This window comes from Camelus ferus, chromosome X (assembly GCF_009834535.1).
Source record: "Camelus ferus isolate YT-003-E chromosome X, BCGSAC_Cfer_1.0, whole genome shotgun sequence".
Lineage (NCBI taxonomy): Eukaryota > Metazoa > Chordata > Mammalia > Artiodactyla > Camelidae > Camelus > Camelus ferus.
In genome coordinates, this window is record NC_045732.1 from 52,189,974 (window position 1) to 52,215,348 (window position 25,375).

The following is a 25,375-nucleotide window of genomic DNA, read 5'->3' on the forward strand; positions in this document are numbered from 1 at the left end:
GAATTCTCTTGTTTTTAGTTACACTGTGTGGATAATATAAAGAATGGCAACAGAAAAATGTTGATCTTTTAAGGGCTTTGTTCCTACCTTATAGACAGGTTTTTTTGTGTTTTTTTTTTTTTTTGAAGTAGGAAGTAATTAGGTTTATTTATTTACTTATTTCTTTATTTTAACGGAGGCACTGGGGATTGAACCCAGGACCTTGTGCATGCAAAGCACACACTCTACCACTGAGCTATACTCTCCCATCCAGACAGGTATTTTTTTAAAGCTCCTTTTTCATATAAATATATTCCCTTTAGATATAAGCAAAAAGTTCGTTGAAAAATTTTTTCAAGTACAACGTGACACATCTTTTTATCTCATTCATATTTGTGAAGAAGGGAGACTTATAATTGTCTTAAGGAATAATACTAATACTTTTAAGGCAGGATATAGACAGGTTCTAACTTGAATATTGGCATACTTGTGTTAATATTTACTGCAAAACATTTTCCAGTCAGATTTATTGTATTTGTCTGTGTGTGTAATTTAATGTTATGGAAATTTTTATTCTTAGTTTCATTGACTTCCTATTTCAACTTGATCTTTGATATACACTACATTGACTTCTTTTAAATACTTGTCCATGTAGTGTTTTTACCAGATGTTGGTAGTGAAAGTCCTGGACTTCCTAAAGAACTTTGTCCTCTTTTTTGTGTTGATAGCAAAACTGAGAAACCCTACTGAAACTGTCTTTTATTTTGGTCAAAGAGACCGCTTTTGTGGATGAGATAATCACTCCTATTTGTCTCTAATAAGTATGCTGGTCAATTTTTTGTTATTTAAATAATAAGTCATCGGTTTATGAGGTGCTGACAAGAATTGGGTTCAACATATATTGGATTTGAAAAATTTTATGTCAAATTTTTGATTAGTTGAAGTTATTTTTTGGATTTTGTTTTGGGACATTACCAGTTACTTGTGTTCCTGCCATCCTATCTGACACATTATTTCTAGATTTTAGAGATACTCCCATACAACATAAAAAAGTATGACCATTTATTTAGACTGAAAATGTTTATGATACTTTTGACTCCTTCATAGTTTCATTTGCTAGTTTCTGTCTCATTTCATTTACATGTGTAAGTGCCCTTGATATCCATGGACTTCTTTTCTATAACATTCTTTCCCTAAGTGATTCCATCAAGTCTCATGGCTTTAAATTTCATCTGTAGGGTAATGAATCCAAATTTCCATCTCAGGGCCTATCTTTTAGCTCCATCCTTCTATATTCAGCAACCCACTTGGCATCATCACATGAATGTCTGTGAGGTATCTCAAACTCAACTTCAAAATTGAACCCTTGTCTTCCTTCCTGAGATCTGCTCTCTCAAAGCTTTCCCCATCTAAACAAATTTCATCCTTCCAATTGATCAGAGTAGTCATCCCTGACTTCATTTTCTCATATCCCATATCTAAGTTGTTAGCAATTCATGTTGACTCTACCCTCAGAATATATCCAGAATCTGACAAATTCTTGTGGCCTTCATAATTACTACCCTATTGCAAACCACTATCATCTGTAACCTAGATTACTGAAACAGACTTCTAACTGATCTTCCTGCTTCTTACCTCCCCTCTTTCTTATCTCAGTCTAGCCTGTCTGAATGATTTTTAAATTATTTTTATTTGTTATTTTTTTAATTCTTTTTTTTAAGTTTTTTTGAGGGGTACATAATTAAGTTTATTTATTTATTTACTTTTTTAAATGAAGTACTAGGAATTGAACCCAGGACTTTGTGCATGTTAAGCATGTGCTCTACTGCTTTGAGCTACCCTCCCCCCTTGCCTGAATTTTTTTTTTTTTTTGCAAAGATTTTTGAGGACTTACTGTGCCAAGCACTGTTATATTTGTTGGAATAAAACTATTAAACCAGACAGACAGAACCCCGTGACTTGGTTCTTGACTTCTAATTATTGTTAAATTAAACAATTCTGTGTCTTCTTAAAAACAGACTACTATATTCATGTATTCATACAGAAGTTAAGATAAAAAACACAAAAAATTCATGTGATAATACTAAGCATAGTGGTTTAAGTAACCATTTCTTAGAACCCATTGAATATTGCCTATGTATGTTTCAATATATTCTTTTTTTAACATTTTTTATTGAGTTGTAGTCATTTTACAATGCTGTGTCAAATTCCAGTGTAGAGCACAATTTTTCAGTTATAAATGAACATGCATATATTCATCATCACATTTTTTTTCACTGTGAGCTACCACAAAATCTTGTATATATTTCCCTGTGCTACACAATACAATCTTGTTTATCTATTCTACATTTTGAAATCCCAGTCTATCCCTTCCCACCCCCCACCCTCTTGTCAACCACAAGTTTATATTCTATGTCTATGAGTCTGTTTCAGTTTTGTATTTATGTTATTTCTTTTTTTAATTCCACATATGAGCGATCTCATATGGTATTTTTCTTTCTCTTTCTGGCTTACTTCACTTAAAATGACATTCCCCAGGAATATGCATATTGCTGCAAATGGCATTATGTTGACAGTTTTTATGGCTGAATAGTATTCCATGGTATAAATATACCACCTCTTCTTTATCCAGTCATCTGTGGATGGACATTTAGGCTGTTTCCATGTCTTAACTATTGTAAATCATGCTGCTATGAACATTGGAGTGCAGGTGTCACTTTGAAGTAGGGTTCCTTCTGTATACATGCCCAGGAGTGGGATTCCTGGGTCATATGGTAAGTCTATTCCTAGTCTTTTGAGGAATCTCCATACTGTTTTCCACAGTGGCTGCACCAAACTGCATTCCCAACAGCAGTGTAGGAGGGTTCCCTTTTCTCCACAGCCTCTCCAGCATTTATCATTTGTGGACTTTTGAATGATGGCCATTCTGGCTGGTGTGAGGTGATACCTCATTGTAGTTTTGATTTGCATTTCTCTGATAATTAGTGATATTGACCATTTTTTCATGTGCCTAGTGATCATTTGTATTTCTTCCTGGGAGAATTGCTTGTTTAGGTCTTTTGCCCATTTTTGGATTGGGTTGTTTGTTTGTTTCTTATTACTCATGTGAGCTGCTTATATATTCTGGAGGTCAAGCTTTTGTTGGTTTCGTCATTTGCAAAAATTTTTTCCCAATCCGTAGGTTGTCTTTTTGTTTCACTTATGGTTTCCTTTGCTGTGCAGAAGCTTGTAAATTTAATTATGTCACATTTGTTTATTCTTGCTTTTATTTCTATTGCTTGGGTGTAGACTGCCCTAGGAGAACTTTTTGAGATGTATGTCAAATCATGTTTTGGCTCTATTTTCTTCTAGGTTTATTTTACCTTGTCTTATGTTTAAGTCTTTGATCCATTTTGAGTTTATTTTTGTGTATGGTGTAAGGGAGTGTTCAAGCTTCATTAATTTACATGCTGCTGTCAGTTTTCCGAAACCCATTTGCTGAAGAGATTGTCTTTATTCCATTGTATATTCTTGCCTCCTTTGTCGAAGATGAGTTTACCAAAAGTTTGTGGGTTGATTTCTGGGCTCTCTGTTCTGTTCCATTGGTCCATATGTCTGTTTTTGTACCAATACCATGCTGTCTTGATGGCTGTAGCTCTATAGTATTGTCTGAAGTCTGGGAGAGTTATTCCTCCAGTCTCTTTCTTTTTCTTCAGTAATGCTTTGGCAGTGCTAGGTCTTTTGTAGTTCCATATGAATGTTATTATGATTTGTTCTAGTTCTGTGAAATATGTCCTGTGTAATTTGATAGTGATTGCATTAAATCTGTAGATTGCCTTGGGCAGTGTGACCATTTTAACAATATTGTTTCTTCCAATCTAGGAGCATGGGATATCTTTCCATTTTTTAAATTCTTCTTTAATTTCCTTCATCAATGGTTTATACTTTTCTGTGTATAAGTCTTTAACCTCCTTGTTTAGATTTATTCCTAGGTATTTTATTACTTTGGGTGCTATTTTAAAGTAGATCATTTCTTTACTTTCTTTTTCTGTTGATTCATCGTTAGTGTACAGAAATGCAACTGATTTTTGATCGTTGATCTTGTAACCTGCTACCTTACTGAATTCTTCAATCAGCTCTAGCTGTTTTTGTGTGGACCTTCTAGGGTCTTGTATATATAGTAACATGTCATCAACATATAGTGACACTTTCACCTCTTCTTTTCCAATTTGGATCCCTTTTATTTCTCTCTCTTGCCTGATTGCTATGGCTAGGACTTCCAAGACTATGTTGAATAGGAGTGGTGATAGTGGGCATCCTTGTCTTGTCCCAGATTTTAGTGGGAAGCTTTTGAGTTTTTCACTGTTGAGTACTATGCTGGCTGTAGGTTTGTCCTATATAGCTTTTATTATGTTGAGATATGTTCCCTCTATACACATTTTGGTGAGAGCCTTTATGATAAATGGGTGTTAAATTTTATCAAATGCTTTTTCTGCATCTATTGAGATGATCATGCGGTTTTTGTCCTTTCTCTTGTTGATGTGATGTACTGGATTGGTTGATTTGTGTATGTTTAACCACCCTTGTGTTCCTGGGATGAACCCCACTTGGTCATGATGTATAATCTTTTTAATGTGCTGTTGGATTCTATTTGCTAATATTTTGGTGAGGATTTTGGCATCTATTTTCATCAGTTATATTGGTCTGTAATTCTCTTTTTTGGTAGCATCTTTGCCTGGTTTTGGTATCAGGGTGATGGTGGCTTCACAGAATGGGTTTCAGAGTACTCCCTCCTTTTCAGTCTTCTGGAAGAGTTTGAGAAGGACTGGTATTAGTTCTCCTTTGTATGTTTGGTAGAATTCCCCGGTGAAGCCGTCCGGTCCTGGACTTTTATCTGTAGGGAGGTTTTTTTAATTGGTAATTGAATTTCATTTCTAGTGATCGGTTTGTTCGAGTGGTCAGCTTCTTCTTGATTCAGTCTTGGTGGACTGTATGTTTTCAGAAACTTGTCTGTCTCCTCTAGGTTATCCATTTTGTTCCCATATCGTTTTTCATATTTTCGTATGATAGTCTGTATTTCTATGTTATTTGTTGTAATTTCTCCATTTTCCTTTCTTATTTTGCTAATTTGTGCTGTCTCTTTTTTCTTCTTTGTGAGTTTTGCCAGAAGTTTGTCGATATAATTTAGTTTTTCAAAAAACCAGCTTTTGGTTTGATTGATTTTTTTCTGTTTTTTTTTTTCAATCTCTATTTTATTTATGTCCTCCCTGATCTTTATTATTTCCTTCCTTCTGCTGCCTTTTGGGGGGTTTTGCTCTTCCTTTTCTATTCTTTTAGCTGGTGTGTAAGATTGTTTATTTGAGAGTGTTTTCTTTTTTGAGGAAGGCCTGTATCGCTATAAACTTCCCTCTTAGTACTGCCTTTGCTGTGTCCCATAAATTTTGTGTGGTTGTGTTTTCATTTTCATTTGTCTGAAGGTATTTTTTTAATTTCAACTTTGATTTCCTCATTGACCCATTGTTTTTTTAATAGCATATTGTTTAATCTGCATACTTTCCTTTTTTCCCCTTGGTTTCTCTGTTGTTGACTTCTAGTTTCATGGCATTGTGGTCAGTAAAGATGCTTGAGATAATTTCTATCTTCTAAATTTTTGAGGTTTATTTTGTGCCCAAGTACATGATCAATCCTAGAAAATGTTCCATGTGCACTTGAAAAGAATGTATCCTATTTTTGGGGGGTGTAATGCTCTGAAAATATTCACCAAATCTAGCTTTTCTAGTGTATTATTTAATTTCTCTGTTGCCTTATTTATTTTCTGTGTGGAAGAGCTGTCTAATGATGTTAATGCAGTGTTGAAATCTCTGACAATGATTGTATTCCCATCAATATTCCCATTATCTCTGTTAGTAATTGCTTTTTGTATTTAGGTGTTCCCATGTTGGGTCAGTATATTTTAACGAGCGTAATATCCTCATCTTGTATTACTCCTTTAATCATTATAAAATGTCCTTCTTTATCTTTCTTTATGGCCTTTGTTTTAAAGTCTAATTTGTCTGAAATTAGTACTGCTACATGTGTTTTTTGTCTTTTCCATTTGCATGGAATATCCTTTTCCATTCTTTCACTCTCCAACTCTGTGTGTCCTTCTCCCTAAAGTGGGTCTCTTGTATGCAGCATATTCAAGGTACTTGGTTTATTATCCAGTCTGCCACTCTATGTCTTTTGATTGGAGCATTTAGCCCTTTAGTTTTTACAGTAATTAATGATAGATTTGTGTTTATTTCCATTTTGAACTTACTTTTGCTGTTGATTTGGTATTTCCTCTTTGTTCGTTTCTTTGTCTTTTGTTGTTTGGTAATTTTCCTTTGTATTATTATGGATTTTATTTAGTTTTTATGACTCACTTGTAAGTTTTTGGCTTGTGGTTACCCTTTTTTGTAAGTCTATTAACCCATGACTATACTGTTTGTATTAAACAGATAGTAATATAAGCTCAAGCCCATCCTACCAAGAACAAAAAAAAATTTTTAAAAGTAAGGAAAAAAGATACTCTGTATTTTCTTGTTTCTCTCTCCCACTCTTAATGCTTTAGATGTCTTCTTTGACAATTTTTTGTTTATTTGTAATTTGGTAGTTATCATCTTCTAGTTATGAGTTTCTCATTTCTATAGCATCCTGCTTCTTTTGTATTTAGAGTAGACCTTTCAATACTTCTTTTAGTATGGGTTTACTGTTGCTAAACTGTTCTAGTTTTTGCTTGTCTGTGAAATTCTTTATTTTTATTTCTAGTCTTAAGGATAGACTTGCTGGATAAAGTATCTTAAGCTGCATCTTTTTTTTTCATTCAGGACTTTGAATGTATCTTGCAACTCCCTTCTGGTCTGTAGTGTTTTGTAGAGAAATTAGCTGAGAACCTTATGGGGGTTCCCTTGTAACTCACTCCTTGTTTTTCTCTTGCTGCTTTTAGGATCATTTCTTTATCCTTGACTCTGGCCATCTTGATTATGATAGATCTTGGTGTGGGTCTATTTGGGTTCTTCCCGTTTGAGATCCTCTGAGCCTCCTGTACTTGGATATCTGATTCCTTCCTTAGGTTTGGGAAGTTTTCAGTCATGATTTCTACAAATATTTTTTAATCCCCTTTGTTCTTTCTTCCCTTCTGTAACCCCTATTTATGTGTAGATTGGCATGATTTGTATTATCCCATAGGTCCCTTATGTTGTTTTCATTGTTTTTTATTTGTTTTTCTCTCAGCTGTTCTGATTGGGTGCTTTCTGATGTCCTGTCATCTAGGTCACTTATTAGTTCCTCTCCAGTATCTAGTCTGCTTTGTACATCCTTTAGATCAGCTCTTATCTCATCAAATGTGTTTACCAATTCTATTTGGCTCATCTTTATAGCTTCAGGTTCATTTTTGACATATTTTATATCTCCAAACACTATCTCTTTTAGTTCCTTCAGTACTTTGATCACTCCTTTTTTGAAATCTTGGTTTAGTAGGCCATCAGTGTCTATTTCATTGATCATCCTTTCAGGGGATTTCATTTGATCTTTTAATTGGAAGTGGTTCCTCTACTTCTTCATCTTGCTCATATCTCAGTGTCATTGTGGCTTTTGGAGTATCAGTTATCTATTGTGGTCCTTAACGAGATTATTTACCTATCTATTGCCTATCCAGGAATAAATCTTAAAAAAAAAAAGAGAGAGAGAGAGAATTTGAAAAGAAGGGAGAAAAAAAAGATTTGAAAACCATGTATAATCAGTAATAGAAGAGCAAGTTGAATCAGAATAGCAATCGAGTTGAGATGTCTTTTAAATGTTTAAAAAGAGGAAGAATATACTAAAAACAATATTTCAAATCTGTGTATAATCAATAACAGTTGATCAAAACCATGAGAAATGAAAATGAAATCAGGTATATTTAAAAAAAAATAAAAATATTTTAAAGAAAAATTTAAAAGGGATTAAAACTGGAAGCATATACAATTTTTTAAAAAGTAAAAATTAAAAAGGTAATAGAAAATAGAACAGATAAAAAAGCTAAAATAAAAAGAATTTTAAATGAATGGAGGAAAAAAGATTTCAAAACAGTTCATAATCAATAATAGAAGGCAAGTTGATGCAGAAGAGCATTGGGGTTGAGACATCTTTTAAAAACCTTTAAAAAGGAGAAAAGTGAAAAATAAATATTTGTAATCTGTGTATAATCATTAACAGGAGATCAAAACCAAGTGAAATATAAATGAAGTGAAGTGGATTTTTAAAAATAATAATGATAAAAATGTTTTAAAAGAAAAATTTTAGAGGGATTAAAAGTAGGAGCATATACATCTGTTTAAAAAATAAAAATTAAAAAGGTAATATAAAATTGAACAGATATAAAAAAGATTAAAAAAAAAGTGGTGTGTTCTTGTGGAGAGTTTGCAGTCTTAATGATTTTATTGAAAAGTCTTTCTGTCTTCCCCCTGTTTCACGAACTCAGCTTGCTGCTTCCAGAGGCCCTCTGTTGGTTCCCCTTGTCTGTGCTGCTCCCAGTGCCTATAGGCACGCAGATCGCTCCCCTCCCAACACTGGTCAGGTGCAGCGCTCCTTCAAGATGGGCAGGCAGGTCACTCCCCCTCTGGATGCCGCAGTCTGATGCTATGCTTGGGTGAGGTAGGTGGGTGGATTGCGCCTCCTCCCAGCACTGTAGTCAAGTGCTTTGCTCCTGCCAGGAAGGCGAGTGGCCGCCCTCTCTCTTCTGGCGCTGGTCACTCCCCTGCTCTGTGCAGCTTCCCACTCCACCCCAGGTCCGCACTCCATAGGTGGGCTTGAGGAAGACGCGGGAACAGCTCTGCCTCTGCTCCTTGTTTGTCTTGGCTGTGTGAGTTGTCTGAAGTACCAGGACAGAAGGATCCTATGTGCCTCAGGCTGTGAACAAGTCTCCATCTGGCCTTTGAGGCTGCTAAGCTCTTTGGTACAGATGCAGGTTTCAACCCCACCCCCGCCTGGGTGCTAAGCGCAGGAGGATATGGGGGCTGTGGCTGAGCCCCACCTGTCTTCTCCTGAAAACCTTCGGCGAGTTTTCGTAGATGGGAGTATGGCACCCTTCACCCCAGGGTACATCAGCTGTGTTGTTTTATGGAAGGCCCAGGTTGTTTTGCCCTGTGTACCCACTCATCCACGGCACTCAGCCCCCTGCAGTCCCTCAGGGTTGCCTCTGTGCAGGTGCCCCAGTCCTCTCCCTGGCTCAGGCAGCCTGCCCCGTTCCCCACCTGCTGCTTTGCCTCTAGGGCTGGGAGTTGCGGAGACCTTCTATGCCCGTTTAACTTAGTTTTGTCGGTCAAGGACTGCTCCATATGTAACCGAGCCTCGGAGGCTCCCCCTCCATCCCACTATCTCTCCGTTGGAGAGGAGGAAATTCAGTGAATGAGTGCTATTCCTCCTTTGCCACTCCTTCCCCGTGGGACCAGTCCCACACTGTTTTGCTTTTTCTTCTTTCTTTTTTCCTTTTCTCCTACCAGATTCTTGGCATCTTTGTCTTTTGAAGAGGGCGATGTTCTTTTGGAGTTCGGCAGGTGCTGTGGTTGGCAGAGTGGGTCCCTGGATTTGAGTTTTGGTGTATTTGTGGGAGAGGGTGAGCTACCAGCGTCTTTCTACTCTGCCATCTTGGCCCCCACTTGCCTGAATAGTTTTAAAATGGAAATTAACTCATGTCACTGGTGCTCAGAACCTTCAGTAGCCTCCAAACTCAGTTAAGGCTGGAGTTTTTTTTTTTTTTTTAATTTTTCAATTTTATTGAGGCATAATTGATAAAAAATAGTATATATTTAAAGTGTACAATATGATTTGATATATATAGATCTTGTGACATATTTACCTCATTCAAGCAAATTAACATGTACACTACCTCATAGTTCCCATTTTTGTGTATGTGATTAGAATTCTTAGAATCTACTCTTTTAGCAAATTTCAAGTATACAATACCATATCATTAACTATAATCACCATGCAGTACATCAGATCCTCAGAACTCATTCATATTCTAGCTTCAAGGTTGTTACCATTTGATCAACACCTCCCAAGTTCCACCAGCCCTCAGCCCCCGGCAACCACCATTCACCACTGTACTCTTTGTTTCTCATAGAAAAAGATGAGATTTTTGATTATCAAATGTGGGGGGTTCTTAGAGAGGGAAGGGAGAAGGTGGTTAAAAATTACAAACTGCCAGTTATAAGATAAATAAGTACTAGGGATGTAATGTACACCATGATGACCACAGTTAACACTGCTATGTGATATATATGAAAGTTGTTCAAAGAATAGATCCCAAGAGCTCGCATGACAAAGAAATTTTTTTTCCTTTTATTTTATCTATAGGAGATGATGGATGTTAAGTAAACCTATTGTGATAATCCTTTCACAATATATGTAAATCAAACCATCATATAAAGCTGAAGATTTTACAGTGATCCACAATGCCTTACTTTCTCAGCCCCTTGCTCTCTTTGACCTTATCTCCTACTACTTGTTTCCTTTTCTTGTTCTGCTTTAGCTGCTACCCTCTTTTTTAGACTACTGTAGCTACACTCCAGCCTTTGCTCTTGCTGTTTCATGTCTCTGAAATGGTCCTCCTTGGATATTTATGTGGATGTTCCCTTACTTTTTGTTGTTGTTGTTACCGTTCCCTTAACTTTCTAAGTGATGGAAATGTCTGTCACTTTCTCAGGGAGACCTTCTCTAACAAACTTACCACTTTAAAATTGTAAATTGTTACCCCCACCAGCATACTTTCATTTTTGTCCATAGTAATGGTCACCATTTAGCATGCATTGTATATGCTTTATTCTTTGCTAAATGACTGTCTCTGTTAACATTTTGTTGTATTATTATTTTTTCAGTTTATTTTTTTAAATAAGATTGATGTAAAATGGTATGATGTTAATAGTGGTTGCCTCTGGGTGGTGGGATTATAAATAGCTTTTATTCTGTTTTTCTGTATTTCCTAAATTTTCTTCATTAACTATATATTAATTTGTATTCAGAAATGCACATGTAAAGTGTCTTCATTTTTATAATCTTTAACACAATTTCTCACTTAAAAACAGTCCAATTAAAGTATATTAATGGACTGGATTCCTCTTGTGATTGAAACAGTTTAATACAATGAAAATAAAAAAGGTTTTAGTGTTTCTTCAAACTTAATGAAATCATACTACTTCATATTTGTCTCATTCCTATAAGATCTGAGATCAGCAAATTTGCAGACCAGATAGTAAATATTTTAGGCTTTGCAAGCCATATGATCTCTGTTACAACTACTTAACTTTGCTGTTGCAATGCAAAAGCAAGTATAGACAGTGTAAGGTGACTGTATTCCAATAAAACTTTATTTACAGAAACAGGCAGGAAGCTGGATTTGGTGTGTAGGCCATAATTTGCATGTTCCTGTTATCAATTATGGATTAAGCTTTCTAATACAAGCTTCTCTACCTCAGAAAAGAAAATACAAGTATGTTACCTGAGTAATGGTTTCTTTACTGTACATCAACTATTAATGGATAGTATTAATTGATACTTTTTGTTTGATTTAAACTCTGTAGTCTTTAGAAGTTCTGTGCTTCTAAGTACGAAAACTAAATACATGATTTCTAATATCTATAATGATCTTTTTTTTTTTTTATTTGAGTTTAAAGTTTATTCACATCCTATTCATCTTAATCCTTAATCTTCATCTCAGTGGAAAGTGTTCATTGTGTTTATTTGGTATTTTAAAAATTCATGGGCATTCTAGAGACCCTGGTTTTATTTTCAACCTTTCCCTGTGTCTCAGGCATCAGGAGCCCAGTGTCTTTTTCTTTCTATGTGATTCTCTTCTATGAACGTGTAAAATACTAAGTGTTAGAGGCTGAGATGCCTACATGATAAAGACCATCCATGATCCACCTAGGATAATAGCCATATTTTAAATGGGCAATTTAAGTATATTTTTAATCTCCTTTCCCCACAATGATATATATAGAGATTTGATCTATTTTGTGTTATCTTTTGAAATATGAAAATGATTTAAATTTTAAAATGACAGAATTTATATCATATTTCATTGAAGTTGGAATTAAAGTATTAAAACCCAAATACTTAGACATTAACTTCCTAATCACTGATTTTAGATTTACTTCTGATGCCTTATTCATATGAACTTAGAAAATTTTATATTGTTGTTATATAAGCATGTATTCAGCAGATTTATAATGGTTTAACTAGTAATGACTGAGTTTTTTCTCCATTAAAAGTAGTGAAATAATAATCTTAGAGTGTAATGTTGAAAGATTTTAAAATTATTATTATTTAGGACTAAAATATTTTATCCTAAATTCAATGAGGGACTAATTTTTTGGTATTTAAAATTTTTGTAAGGTAGTCAGTAATCCAGGGAATTTAAATAACTAATTTCTTGAAACTGAAATTAGTTTGAACATCAAAGATTTCTATTTTAATTAGAATTTTTTTTCAGTTCTGTCCATCAACTAAAGGCACAACCAGATACCTCACTTCTACTGGTGCTGATGGAACAATCTGTTTCTGGCAATGGCATGTAAAAACAATGAAGTTCAGGTAAGTTTAGAAATTTTGTGAAAAGTCAAGCATGCTCATTTTTATTTATCACCTTGAGAGATTCTTAATAGTCCATGTATTTAAATATATAAATATATGTACACATGGATATATATGTACACATCTGTATCTACTTCAATTGGATGTTAGAAATTTTAGAATAAATTTTTTATGAAACCAGTATTGAAGTGAATATTTTATATATATAAGATTTTGATAAGGAGTATTTTATTTGTTTCATTTCTTACTGTGGTAAGAACACTTTGAACTTCTCTTAATGATATTAGCAAGTAATTTGTTTGTAAAGCAAAAATAATAATACTGATATCATAAAGTACATTTATAAGTTTAAATGCATTTTTAACTTCCATAATGGGAATAGTACTTATTGACTACTTCAGTTTTGTAGTTTCTATAATTGATGATAAATCTATCAGTATGTAACAGTGTTCCAAAATTCTTGCACATTAAATAAACATGATGAAAAATAAAAACATCTTATTTTTTCTTAGAGATCGCCCAGTAAAATTTACTGAGAGATCCAGACCTGGAGTTCAGATATCTTGTTCATCTTTCAGTTCTGGTATGTGTAAAAATGGGAAGTTTTGAGTAACTAAAATACTAAGTGATCCAGTTGTGAAAGATTTTTCAATTGTAAAATATTTTTCACTTTTGTGGAAAAAATGTATGTGTTTGATTATCAATGGAAGCATGCTAAAAATGTGAACCATATGTTGTAGTAGACAGGCTCTAACATGTAATAGATTTTGAGTTTTCCATCCTTATTTACAATTAATATGTTTTTATATAATGCAGAATTTCGTTGGTAAAATGTACAGCCTCCATGCTGCACTCACACATACACAATTCAACACTAAAATTGTGCCCTGACTTTTCAGAAAACATGTACTGTGGTTCCATATAGAAGACACGTTCACAGTATGTAAACAGTGTTTTTCTATTGCTAAGAATTTTATGCTAGTTAACTTTTTATTTTTTATTGTAGTAAAATATGGCATAAAATTTACCATTTTGAGAACCATTTTAAGTGTACAGTTCTGTGGCATTAAGTATATTCACATTATTCTGCATATATTACCACCATATATCAGTAGAATTTTTTCATCATCCTAAAAACTGTTGAGTTTTCACACTCAACCACTATAGCTACTATAAAAAGAATTGTAGATATAGGTCATTTTATAAATAATTTTGGAACATTATTTTTTCACATAAATTATAAAGAAATGAATTCCTCAAACCTCTAACCATTAATGTTTATGATCCAAAACCCTATATTTACTGCATAGTTGGTGGATTTTTGTTGGGTGAACTGTATATTTGTCTTTTAAATATTTCTCTTGCTTTTCTCAAGTTTTACTTGTTTTTCTCTGAAATGTTAAAATGTCTTTATTGATTAGAAGATAACCTTGTGTTTCTTGATGCCTTTTTATTAATATAAGGTAGCCTATAACTAAGGAAGCAATCAGAGTTTTTGAAGTTCCTTGGTACAATGTTTGTTTTTTAATCCTCTAGGTGGTATGTTCATTACAACAGGCAGCACTGACCATGTGATTAGAATATATTATTTAGGGTCTGAGATCCCTGAGAAAATTGCTGAATTAGAGTCACATACGGTAAGAACAAAATGAGAAACTTAAACATGTTACTTTCTTTTTTTAACACGTCTGTAAAGTTGGTTTTATTTCTACTTTTCTGATCTCTAACCTTAATTGAATATAGATTGGTATGGAAACCTATATGGTAAGATGTCTCTTTAGTAATGAAGACAAGTGTGAAATTTAAGACAAGTTCTATCTGACTATGGAAAAAGAAAAAATATATATTACAGTAATAGTTAATTAAAAGCCTCTTTTAGCCTGCTTTATTTTAATAATTATATAAGCTGTTTGTTACTTTAAAATGTACATACTTATTAGAAGACACATTAAGGTATATCTTAGGAAAAAATTTCTTTTTACTGAATTTAGCTTGTTGATCTTTGTTTGTTTTCAGTGTGTCATCAGACTCCTGAAATCTAATGCCACTTAGTTATCAATAACAGCCTTCCATACAGGGAACAGTTTAATGCCTAGGGTGACAGCCATTGATAACTGGCACTTTTCCTCTCAAGCTATCTTCACTCTCCTGTGACTTTTTCAGGAATCTTGGAGCTATTATTGTTTATTCATATCCCTGTGTACCTTTCATTTCTTCCTCCTCTTTGTTTCCGAAAATTCTTCTCCAGATAATTGTTTACTGTAGAATATGGGAGTATTTCTGTTTCAGCTCACTGTATATCTCATGTGCCTCATTGTCAAAGCTGTATAGTCAGCATTTGAAAATACTTAGCATTGCAAGTCTTACTGTTAACTATTCCTACTACTGTTGACATCTTATTTGAAATCACATTAGTACATATCAATAAAACACACAATTTCTCTGAAAGATGACTCTTTAAAAAAGATACTTTGTGAGTTGCAGAATCAATCATGTTCCTGAAATTTGTAGTAAAAGAGATCCCTGGTAGAATCCTTCTCCTTAAGCTTTTAGGAACAGTGTCCTGATTTTTGTCTTATCGTATAAAGATAATTGGACATTCTCTTTATGAAGAATTACTGAACCAAGCTGAGCTCTCACCTTGCTAGTACTTATTATTACATACTAAAATCCTGGAATATTACTTAAATTGTGAAAGAAAAAAACTTAGGAAATATATAAAGATCTCAACCTGAGACTATCCAGTGGAAAAAATTGACTTGTGGTAGAGCACATAATGGTGGTATCTTTACTGTTACCACCCAAGCAAGATGTGTATACAGTGCAGTCAAATTTATTGAGAGCAGAGAGAGAAGGAGGTAGTAAATGAATGGGAAAGAATTGATGAGGTGAAAGATAAATTGATTAATAGAGTTTTTTTGTCAGGGGCCCAGCTAAGAAAAAAAGTCAGAAAACTTAAACATTCCCTGTTGAAATCAGTGGTGGCTATTAGTCATTGAAAGTAAGGTGTTCTTCCAGAACAACTAAAACCAATTATTGCAACTGGCAGTGAGAATCCCGAATCTGTCAGATAAATACTCAGTGATCATAGAACAGTATGAATCACAGATACCACTGAACATAGGATGACAGTTTAATACTTTTTTAAAATGTAAAAATAATTAAATATAGACATTTAATATCTGAGCTTTTTATTAAAAATTAAGTTCAATTATTGTTTTATGAAAATTTTGACAACATTTGAGGGTACATTTTAGCTTTATTATCCAGGAATAAAGAAGGAAAATGTACTTTAATTTTATCATCACTACAATACAGATTATATTTGTAAAAGTATGATTTAATCATTATAAGGGAAGATTCAAACAGCAGTATCTAAACTATAGTACCTATAGACTGTCAAATGAATCCATTGTAAAATAGTTAAATAGACCATGTGAGAAACAGGAAATGATTGATGTGTTTTCTGAAATTTAAAAAAAAAAGTTAAGTGGGAAATTTATTTCAGCTACTATTTGATGAATTATTTTAAGGTTGCTTTAGAGTAGTCTGCTGTCTTATTATGGAGGATATAATAAACTAATACCTATTCAGAACTGTTTTTTGATTATGGTTTAGAAACAGGTTTGCTTATGTCTGGTTTGTCTCAGATTGCTTCTGATAAGTATTCCACCTTAGTTAATGTATTGTTTCAATTTTCATTAATTTTTTTAAGAAAATTAGAGTTTTTTTAAAAAAGAAAATTATAGCATTAAAAAATCTACTGCATGATGCTTTTGCATGTGAATTTGAGGAGAAGAGTACTTTATTCATTTTAAAAATTAATTCTAACCAAAAATCTCTTGTTTTGTCTTAGGACAAAGTTGTTGCTGTTCAGTTCTGTAACAATGGAGACAGGTAACTATGTAGTACATATCGGTATAAACAGATGTTTGACATATTTTACCTCTATTCCCTCAGAAAACACTACTTCTATTGATATTTTATTTCTGTCTAGTTACTTAGGCTAAAAGCCCTTGTCTATCTTTGATGACATCTTACTCCAGCTCTTCTAAGGTCCCATCCAAATAGTAGCCATTCCTTTCTGAGTGATTTCTTTTTTTGTTTACTTTGCTTATCTACTATTCCCCATATAAATACTTAGATCCAGCTCAATTGATTTAGTAATTATTACTGTTTTATCTCATATACATTCTCTCATCCACTCTTTTGCTTATACTTTTCCTCACACAATTCTTACCCAGAAATACCATATCCTACCTCCCTTTCACTCCTTCTCTATACCTTTTATGTCCTCCTCCTCCCTTATGCTCTCCTTCCCTTTATTTTCCTTCTCCCTTCTCTTTTTCATCTTCTCTAAGTTCTGTCTTTCTTCTAAGATTATGCCCTACTTGAAGCCTTTCCTGACTGCTCAAGAGTTTAGCTTTCTTGGCTTCCTCTGAACACGTGTATCACTTACTGTCTCTACTACTCGTATGGTACACATTTTCTATGTCTGCAAACTCAGAAATTATATACAGGTATTCATGTGCCCTATCAAATGTTGGGTCCCCAAAAGGTGATGATCTTCTGCCCTGGCCTACAAATTCACCTAGAATAGATTTAAAAATTTAACTGCTTAGTGTAAATTTGTACCCTTATATGTCTATAAAGATTTTATGTGGGTGACCTGTTTTATTATTAAATACTTTTTGGACAGTGGGTGATTACTATGATGAATATGTTTATCTTTATTAAATGAGAGAGTAAATAATGATGATCCACAAAGAATGATGTTTCTATTAGGAGTGAAAAAACCTTCAAATAACTTTTCAGATTGGTTTATTGCACTATACTGAGTTATACATTTGAAGATTTGTATCGCTACTATTCTTTCATGCTAAAAATATCTGAATTTTTAAAATCCTTGCCTTTTTCCTTAAATGAGAAACATTATTTTATCTTAATTAATTATGTGGCCAATAAACACGTCAAAAGATGTCCAGTTTTACTAAATGCAATTTAGAATAACAATAACCATTTTTTCTTTCACAATTAACATCTTTTTCTTTCAGAATGACAAGATAATAAAGAATTATGATACCCAATATTCCAAAAGGTTTAGGGAAAATAGGCACTCTCCCACAACTTTGATGAGATTGTAAACTTTTTTTTTTTAATCTTTTCAGGGAAATAATTTGTCAGTATGTTAAAAGCTTTAAAAATGTGCCTACCCTTTGACTCAGGAAACATATGTATAAAGTTGTGCAAAGACGTTTATAGAGATATTCTCGTAATAGTAAAGACTGGAAATAGTATAAATATTCATCATTAGGGGCTTGATTAAATTTTGATACAGCCATATTATTGAACATTTATTAAAAGTGATGATAGTTTTTATATTTGTAAACATAGAAATACATCTGCAAAATACAGTTGACCCTTGAAAAACGTAGATTTGAAACAGCATACCATACCATTTAGCTCTCGATCCCCAGTCTTTTTATTCCCCTACCCTCAGCTCTGAACAATTACATGCAGATTTTTTTAAATAAATACATTGGAAAATTTTTGAAGATTTGTGACAATTTGAAAAAACTCACAAACTGCATAGCTTAGAAATATCAAAAAAATTAAGACAAAGTTATGTCATGAATATATAAAATATATGTAGCTATACATATACAAAATATATGTTAGTCAACTGTTTATGTTATTGGTAATTCTGGTTAACAGTAGGCTATTAGTTAACTTTTGGGGAGTAAAAACTTATATGCAAATTTTCAATTGTTTGGCACTGGGCAGGTTGGTGCCTCTAATCCCTGCATTGTTTAGGGTTCAAAGTGTGCATTCAAGTTATGGGAAAACATTGTAAAACATTGTATGTAGTGTAATTTTATTTCCTGTAGAAGGAAACATATAATTATATATGTATGTCTGTAATAAAGTCTGAAAAAATAGAAACTAAATTATTAACAGTGACAGAATGATAGGTGAATTAATGTTTTTATACCAATTTTATTTAGATACAGTCCACATAAAATTCAGTGTTTTTAGTATATTCATAGGGTTGTGCAGCCTTGACTATGATCAATTTTATTTTATTTTTATTTTTAATCGATGCATAGTTGATTTACAATATTATATTAATTTCAAATATAGAGCATAGTGATTCAATATTTTTATAGATTATACTCTATTTAAAGTTATTACAAAATAATAGCTATATTTCTCTGTGCTGTATAGTATATCCTTGTTGCTTATCTATTTCATACATAATAGTTTTTATCTCTTAATCCCATATCCCTAGAATATTGTCATTACCCCAAAAAGAAACAGCATAACATACCAGTAAGCTCTCAATCCCCAGTCTTTTTATACCCCAGCCCTCAGCTCCAAATGATCATTAATCTGCTTTTTGTTTTTATAGATTTGCCTGTTCTGGACAGTTCATATAAATGGAACCATACAATATGTGGTCTTTTGTGACTGACTTCTTTTTACTTAGCATATTATTCATGTTGGAACATGTATAAGAATTTGATTCCTTTTTTGAACCATCAAGCATTCAGTTATATGGATATACCACAATTTGCCTATCCATTTATCAGTTGGTTGACATTTGGGTTGTTACCACCTTTGGGCATGTAATGAATAATGCCATGAATATTCATATACAAGTGTTTGTGTGAACTTATGTTTTCATTTATCTTGTGTATTTACCGGGTAGTAGAATTGCTGAGTCATATGGTACTGTTTATCATTTTGAAGAACTGCCAAACTGTTTTCCAAAATGCACCATTTTTATTCTCCCCAGTAATGTTTGCAGATGAACATACTACTTTTATAGTTAGAAAAATAATTATTTCCATTTTAGAGGAAGGTAATAAGGATATTTTAACTGTTTCTTTACAGTTTAAGATTTGTTAGTGGAAGTAGAGATGGAACAGCAAGAATTTGGCAATATCAGCAACAAGAATGGAAGAGTATAGTGCTAGATATGGCTACTAAAATGACTGGGTAAGATTGGATGTTAGATATTTTAGTGGTTCTTATATGATATAGTCTCTTTTACATTATTGAATTATATTTAATAATGAAAATAAGTATCTTTTTAGATTAGTAAATAGTTTGGAGTTAATTGGTAGATATGAAGTTTGCATCTGTATTTAGTCTTTTAAACACAATTTTGCCATTGATTGACAGATTGGATGATAGGAACATAGCTGACTCATTCAAAATTCCGGTCACTTGTGATGCAAGGATCTCTGTGCTTTACTAATAGCCACAGAGCCATTCCCTGCCTTAATTTTCTATAGGTCATTTTTAATATCTATCTATACTACTTTGTACTTTCAGGGTTATCTTTATTAAATGTCATCATATGTTTAAATATTTCTCTAACTTACTGAGGGTACCTTTATAATATTTCATATTGTTAGCATTACTACTCAACATTATAAGTACACTTAATCAGAATTCTGTTTCATCATCTTCACTGTTGATTGGAAGATACTTAAATTCCTCTTTAGGATACTACATTTTGTTTAGAGTAGGATCCTGAAATTAATTATCTTCCCACTAATAACAATATGGAACTGCCTTTGTAGTCATAGCTACTGATAATGTCATATTCAATTAAATAAAAAGTTACTGAGTTTGTTACTGCATTTTTTTACAAGACCTATTAGTTTAAAAGAATTAGTATTTAAAGAAATAGATGGTCCATTGTATTTTTTCTTCATATTTTCTGGTAGCCAACATAACCTTGTATTTTATTTTTTTAAGATATTTGTAGATTTCTTTCTAGTTTCACTTTATTGTTGTTGTTCTCATATAACTACAAAATTTTTGCCATTTCATCTATTTTTCCTCTTTAAAATAATCTTATGTATTACTCTATATAATTACTTTTATTATTTTATTTTACAAGTACATAAAAGTATCATTTAGGATTTTTTTAATCTGAAAAATTGCATGCTCCTAGAGAGATTTTTGTCGTAATTTGTTATGTTAGATGCACCTTTGTTCAAAATTTACAATGTATGAGTCCTGAATTATTTTGTTTAGGAATAATTTGCCATCTGGAGAAGACAAGGTCACTAAACTTAAGGTGACTATGGTGGCCTGGGATCGCTATGACACCACAGTTATTACTGCAGTGAACAATTTCCTTTTGAAAGTGTGGAATTCTATCACAGGCCAACTTCTTCATACTTTATCTGTAAGTATCTTATTTTTAGAATAATTAAAATAGTCAAAAAGGGCATTATTCTAGAAGACAGGATATTTAAGTACTCTAGTTTACTTTATATGACTTACTATCCCTTCGTGAAATAGTTATTCAGGGTACCTCTTTGGACATATCTACAAAATAGGCATGGCGCATGGTGTAGCTGCTAAAAGTAAGTATGAAAACTTTTTAAGATCCTTTCAAGGTCTGATATTTATTTATCTATTCTGTTAGCATATGCAGTCAAAGGTGCATAAGTTATTTTGCTTTTAGCATGAGTTGGGATTTTTTTTCTGTTAATGTTTTAAGGATAGAGCTGACTTTATTTTGACAAGTGTATCCTATATATTGTATCTTCAGATATTAGTTTATGCAAGAAGTAGAGGAAAGAGGAAGTAGGAGAAAATGGTGCCTTTTCCTCTTTTATTTTTATTTTTTAGAAAAAAATTTCCTTCCAGCTTTTTTATATATAATTGACATACAGCACAGTATACTTTTTTGGGGGGTGGGGGAGGTAAGTAGGTTGCATTTATTTATTTATTTAAATGGAGGTACTGGGGGTTGAACCCCAAACCTTGAACCTCGTGATTGCTAGGTAAGCACTCTACCACTGAGCTATACCCTCCCCTACCTCTTTCTTTTAAAAGAAGGAATTTGTTATAGTAAAAGGCTGCAATACTTGTGGTGTGAAAAATTGATAGGATTATAGCAGAGCTCACATGGGTGGGATTAATGTTTGTGTTTATCATGGTTAAAGGCTGACTTCAAGTTAAATTCCACTTAAAAGCCTTATTTCCTGTCTGCTTCGATATTGATTCATAAGTGCTTTAAGGACCAAGTGACTGCCATATGGTGTACACGGTAGTAATAGGGACCAGAAACCAATTCTTATGGCTCAGTTCTCTTTATTGTATACCATAGTATCATGCTTACTTGACTCCCGTGTGAAATAATCATTTCTAAGACCTCTGAGGTTTCTAAAGTTTGGTTTAATTTCAGGAGGATTTGCAGTTGAATTTTATATACTTACTAAGTCCGCCTTCCTAAGTAAAACCCTAACACTGTGTTAGTGGAGTTTTAGATTCTTCCTTTTATCTGTTAAACCAATGCTTATCTTATTTCTGGCTTTCCTTATTCCCTGATATAAGTTTCTATTAATATGAGTGGAAAAACCTATACTGTTTGCTTGATTACTTATTAGGAAATATTTGTCTATGTTGGCACTTGCCAATAAAAATATACTACAAGCCATATATATGAAATACTGATATTCCTAGTAGCCACAATAAAAAAGTAAAAAGTAGCAGGTGAAATTAATTTTAATAATATATTTTATTTAACTTGATATATCTAAAATAGTAGCATTTCAACATGTAGTTTTTTTTAATCATTTTACAACATGTAGTTAATATAAGAAATATTAATGAAATATTTGACATTATTTTTTCATACTAAATCTTTGAAATCAGTATGTATTTTATTCTTATAGAACATCTCAGTTTGTACTAGCTGTGTATTTTTATTTCAGACGCTTACTAGCCACATATTTGTAGCTTATTCAGCCACACATATGGCCAGTGGCTACAAGTCTTTATCTCTAAAAATCACAATTTCAAAGGCCATGTTGTAGACATTGGTTTTATAAATTCAGGTAAAATTCTGCCTTAGTAAGTACCTAAATTTAGAGTTCTGTTTAGTGGTACACTTCCTATGGACTGACTCATGGGTCTTCTGTTTTCAGTGAATTTTACTGAAGAAATTTTAGAACAGACTATTGTTAGTCCTTGTAACTGTCAAATCTACTTAGTTTTGGTATAGAATTTATATTTTATTTGTTAACAATTTGTGTGTCAGGATCTTAGAAGGGTGTAAAGTTCTTCCATTCAGCAAATACTTACTGACTGTGCACTATGCCAGCCACTGAGTTAGGTATAAATGGTAAATTAAAGAGTCCCTGTCCTCCTGGAGTTTATAGCCTATTAAGTAAAACAAAGAAACAAACATTTAATCAAAGCACAATGCAAATTACTAACAAGATGGCTAAACCTGATCTGGAAGGGTCAGACAAAGTTTCTGAGGAAGTGAAGTTTACGTTAAGATTTATAAGATAGGTAAAAATTACCCATCTCTCAGCCTAAATATCACCTCCTTGACAAGGCCTTCCCTGACCAAATAATCTAGAGTAGCCTCCCAGTTTTTGTCTTTATTTATTTTCTTCACAGTGTTTATTACTGCTTGATGCTTTCTTATTAAATTTCTTTGTTTATTTTCTGTCTCAACATGGTAAGGGATCAATAAATATTTGGTAAATTTCATATGTAAAGAGGTTGAAGGATCTCTCCAGGAAGAAGGAAAAACTTGTGCAAAGATCTTGACTTAGAGAGGAGTTGAAAGAAAGCCAATTTTTGGCTAGAGCACAGATAGTAGAAAGAGTGTCACCAGATAGGACTGGATAAATGGACAGGGGCCAGACCATTCAAGGTCTTGTAGAATCTGTCCTAAGACTAAAAGAACAACCTTAAAATGTTTAAAAGCAAAGGGATAACATGTAAATTTTCTTTTAAAAAATACCTTGCACTTCTAGCAACAGAGTAAAGAATAGTTTGGAATGGATATAAGAATGACTCTGGGTGTGCTGTAGGATTCTCGCTAGGATCGGGCATGGTGATAATTTGGATTTTTGTGGCAGTGGTAGAAATAGAGGTGTGTTTGTTTAATAAATAAAAATTGAGCAGACGATAAATCTTAAGACATTACTGAATTTGACTAGGTTTTGTTTCCTGTAACCCAGTGACTGTGTCCTTGTAACCAAAAATAAACCCCCCTATTTAATAAGTTTCTGTTTCTTAATGTACACTGATATAGTTGTATCATTATCATTTGAGTTTAGTAGGGTAATTTTATTGTTTACTGCTTAGGAAACTGAGAAAGTATTTACTATATCAAACTGATTATTCAACAAGAGATTTTGTTATGACAAAGAAATATTTTTTGTTAGTCATTGGGAAAAGAGTTTTGTGACGGTATTTATTGTAATGGGATTTTACCTCCTCATCTTATGCTTTATGTTTTGAGCCAGCCTGCAGTTATTTTTCAGTAAACTATATTTTTGTCCATAATGGTAATATGGTAGAATATTATTCTATTTTTGTATGATTTGAGATAAAATACACTTTTTAGGTTCACAATATATGATCATTTTTTTTCCTTTTTCAGTTTTATTAGGTAGAATTATTACAGTTTGACTGCACACATACATTACATTGCATGTAAATACAATATGTACAATATGCTGCACATTTTTTTTAGTTTACATATATGTACTGATCATTGTTTCTAAGAACAGATTAGAGCTTTAGCTTTTTAAATTTACATAATTATCAAAGGAATAAAGCCAAAAACAAAATAAGAATCAACAGAATGCGATAATCTAATCATAAAGGACAGTCAAATGTGCTTAGACATATTCAAGAAATCAATCATCTAAGTTATAAATAATAAGTAATTCATTTGTGCCATTATTATTATTATTACTACTACTACTACTATTATTATTACTTAGATACCACATCTAAGAGCTGTCATATGGCATTTTTCTTTCTCTTTCTGGCCCAGTTCACTTAGAAAGATAATCTTCAGGTCCATCCATATTGCTACAAAAGGCATTATTTTATTCTTTTTTATGGCTGAGTAGGGTTCCATTGTATGTATGTTACTACATCTTCTTTATCCAGTCATCTGTTGATGGATATTTGGGTTGTTTTCATGTCTTGGGTATTGTAAATAGTGCTGCTATGAACATTGGGGCGCATGTATCTTTTTGAATTTTATTTTTCTCTGGATATATGCCCAGGAATGGGATTGCTGTATCACATGGTAAGTCTATTTTCAGTTTTTTAAGGAACCTCCATACTGTCCTCCATAGTGGCTGCACCAATCTACACTGCCACCAACAGTGCAGGAGGGTTCCCTTTTCTCCACACCCTCTCCAGCATCTGTCCTTTGTAGACTTTTCAATGATGGCCATTCTGGCTGGTGTGAGGTGATATCTCATTGTAGCTTTGATCTGCATTTCTCTGATGATTAGTGATATTGAGCATTTTTTCATGTGCCTATTGCCCATTTGTATGACTTCATTGGAGAATTGCTTGTTTAGGTCTTCTGCCCATTTTTGGGTTGGGTTGCTTGTTTCTTTGACATTAAGGTGTATGAGCTGTTTGTATATTTTGGAAATTAGTCCCTTGTCAATCCCATCATTTGGAAATATTTTCTCCCATTCTGTAGGTTGTCTTTTCATTTGTTGATGGTATCCTTAGCTGTGTAAAAGCTTTTAAGTTTAATTAAATCCCATTTGTTTATTTTTGCTTTCATTTCCATTATTGCAGGAGCTGGTTCAGAAAATAGATTGTCGTGATGTATGTCTGTGAGTGTTCTGCCTATGTTTTCTTCTAGGAGTTTTATAGTATCTGGTCTTACATTTAGGTCTTTAACTCATTTTGAGTTTATTTCTGTACATGGTATTAGAGAATGTTCTAATTTCAGTCTTTTACAGGTAGCTGTCCAGTTTTCCCAGCACCACTTATTGAAGAGACTGTCTTGGCTCCATTGTAT

General features: G+C 33.0%; 1 protein-coding gene and 1 non-coding gene across 5 annotated transcripts in view; one reads left to right on the top strand and one right to left on the bottom strand.

Moving 5' to 3' along the window:
* The window catches only part of BRWD3 (bromodomain and WD repeat domain containing 3), a 120,347-nt gene that overhangs the window by 42,383 nt on the left and 52,589 nt on the right, over positions 1-25,375 (top strand). For all 4 annotated transcript variants that reach the window (XM_032474383.1, XM_032474384.1, XM_032474382.1 and 1 more), the window contains exons 9-14: positions 12,452-12,552; positions 13,065-13,135; positions 14,089-14,189; positions 16,409-16,449; positions 19,447-19,551; positions 20,602-20,755. In XM_032474383.1, the coding sequence (XP_032330274.1) occupies positions 12,452-12,552; positions 13,065-13,135; positions 14,089-14,189; positions 16,409-16,449; positions 19,447-19,551; positions 20,602-20,755 (573 nt within the window). The remainder of the gene's footprint in view (positions 1-12,451; positions 12,553-13,064; positions 13,136-14,088; positions 14,190-16,408; positions 16,450-19,446; positions 19,552-20,601; positions 20,756-25,375) is intronic.
* Positions 174-246, bottom strand: TRNAA-UGC. Its single transcript has one exon. It is a non-coding gene; the product is annotated as a tRNA-Ala (tRNA).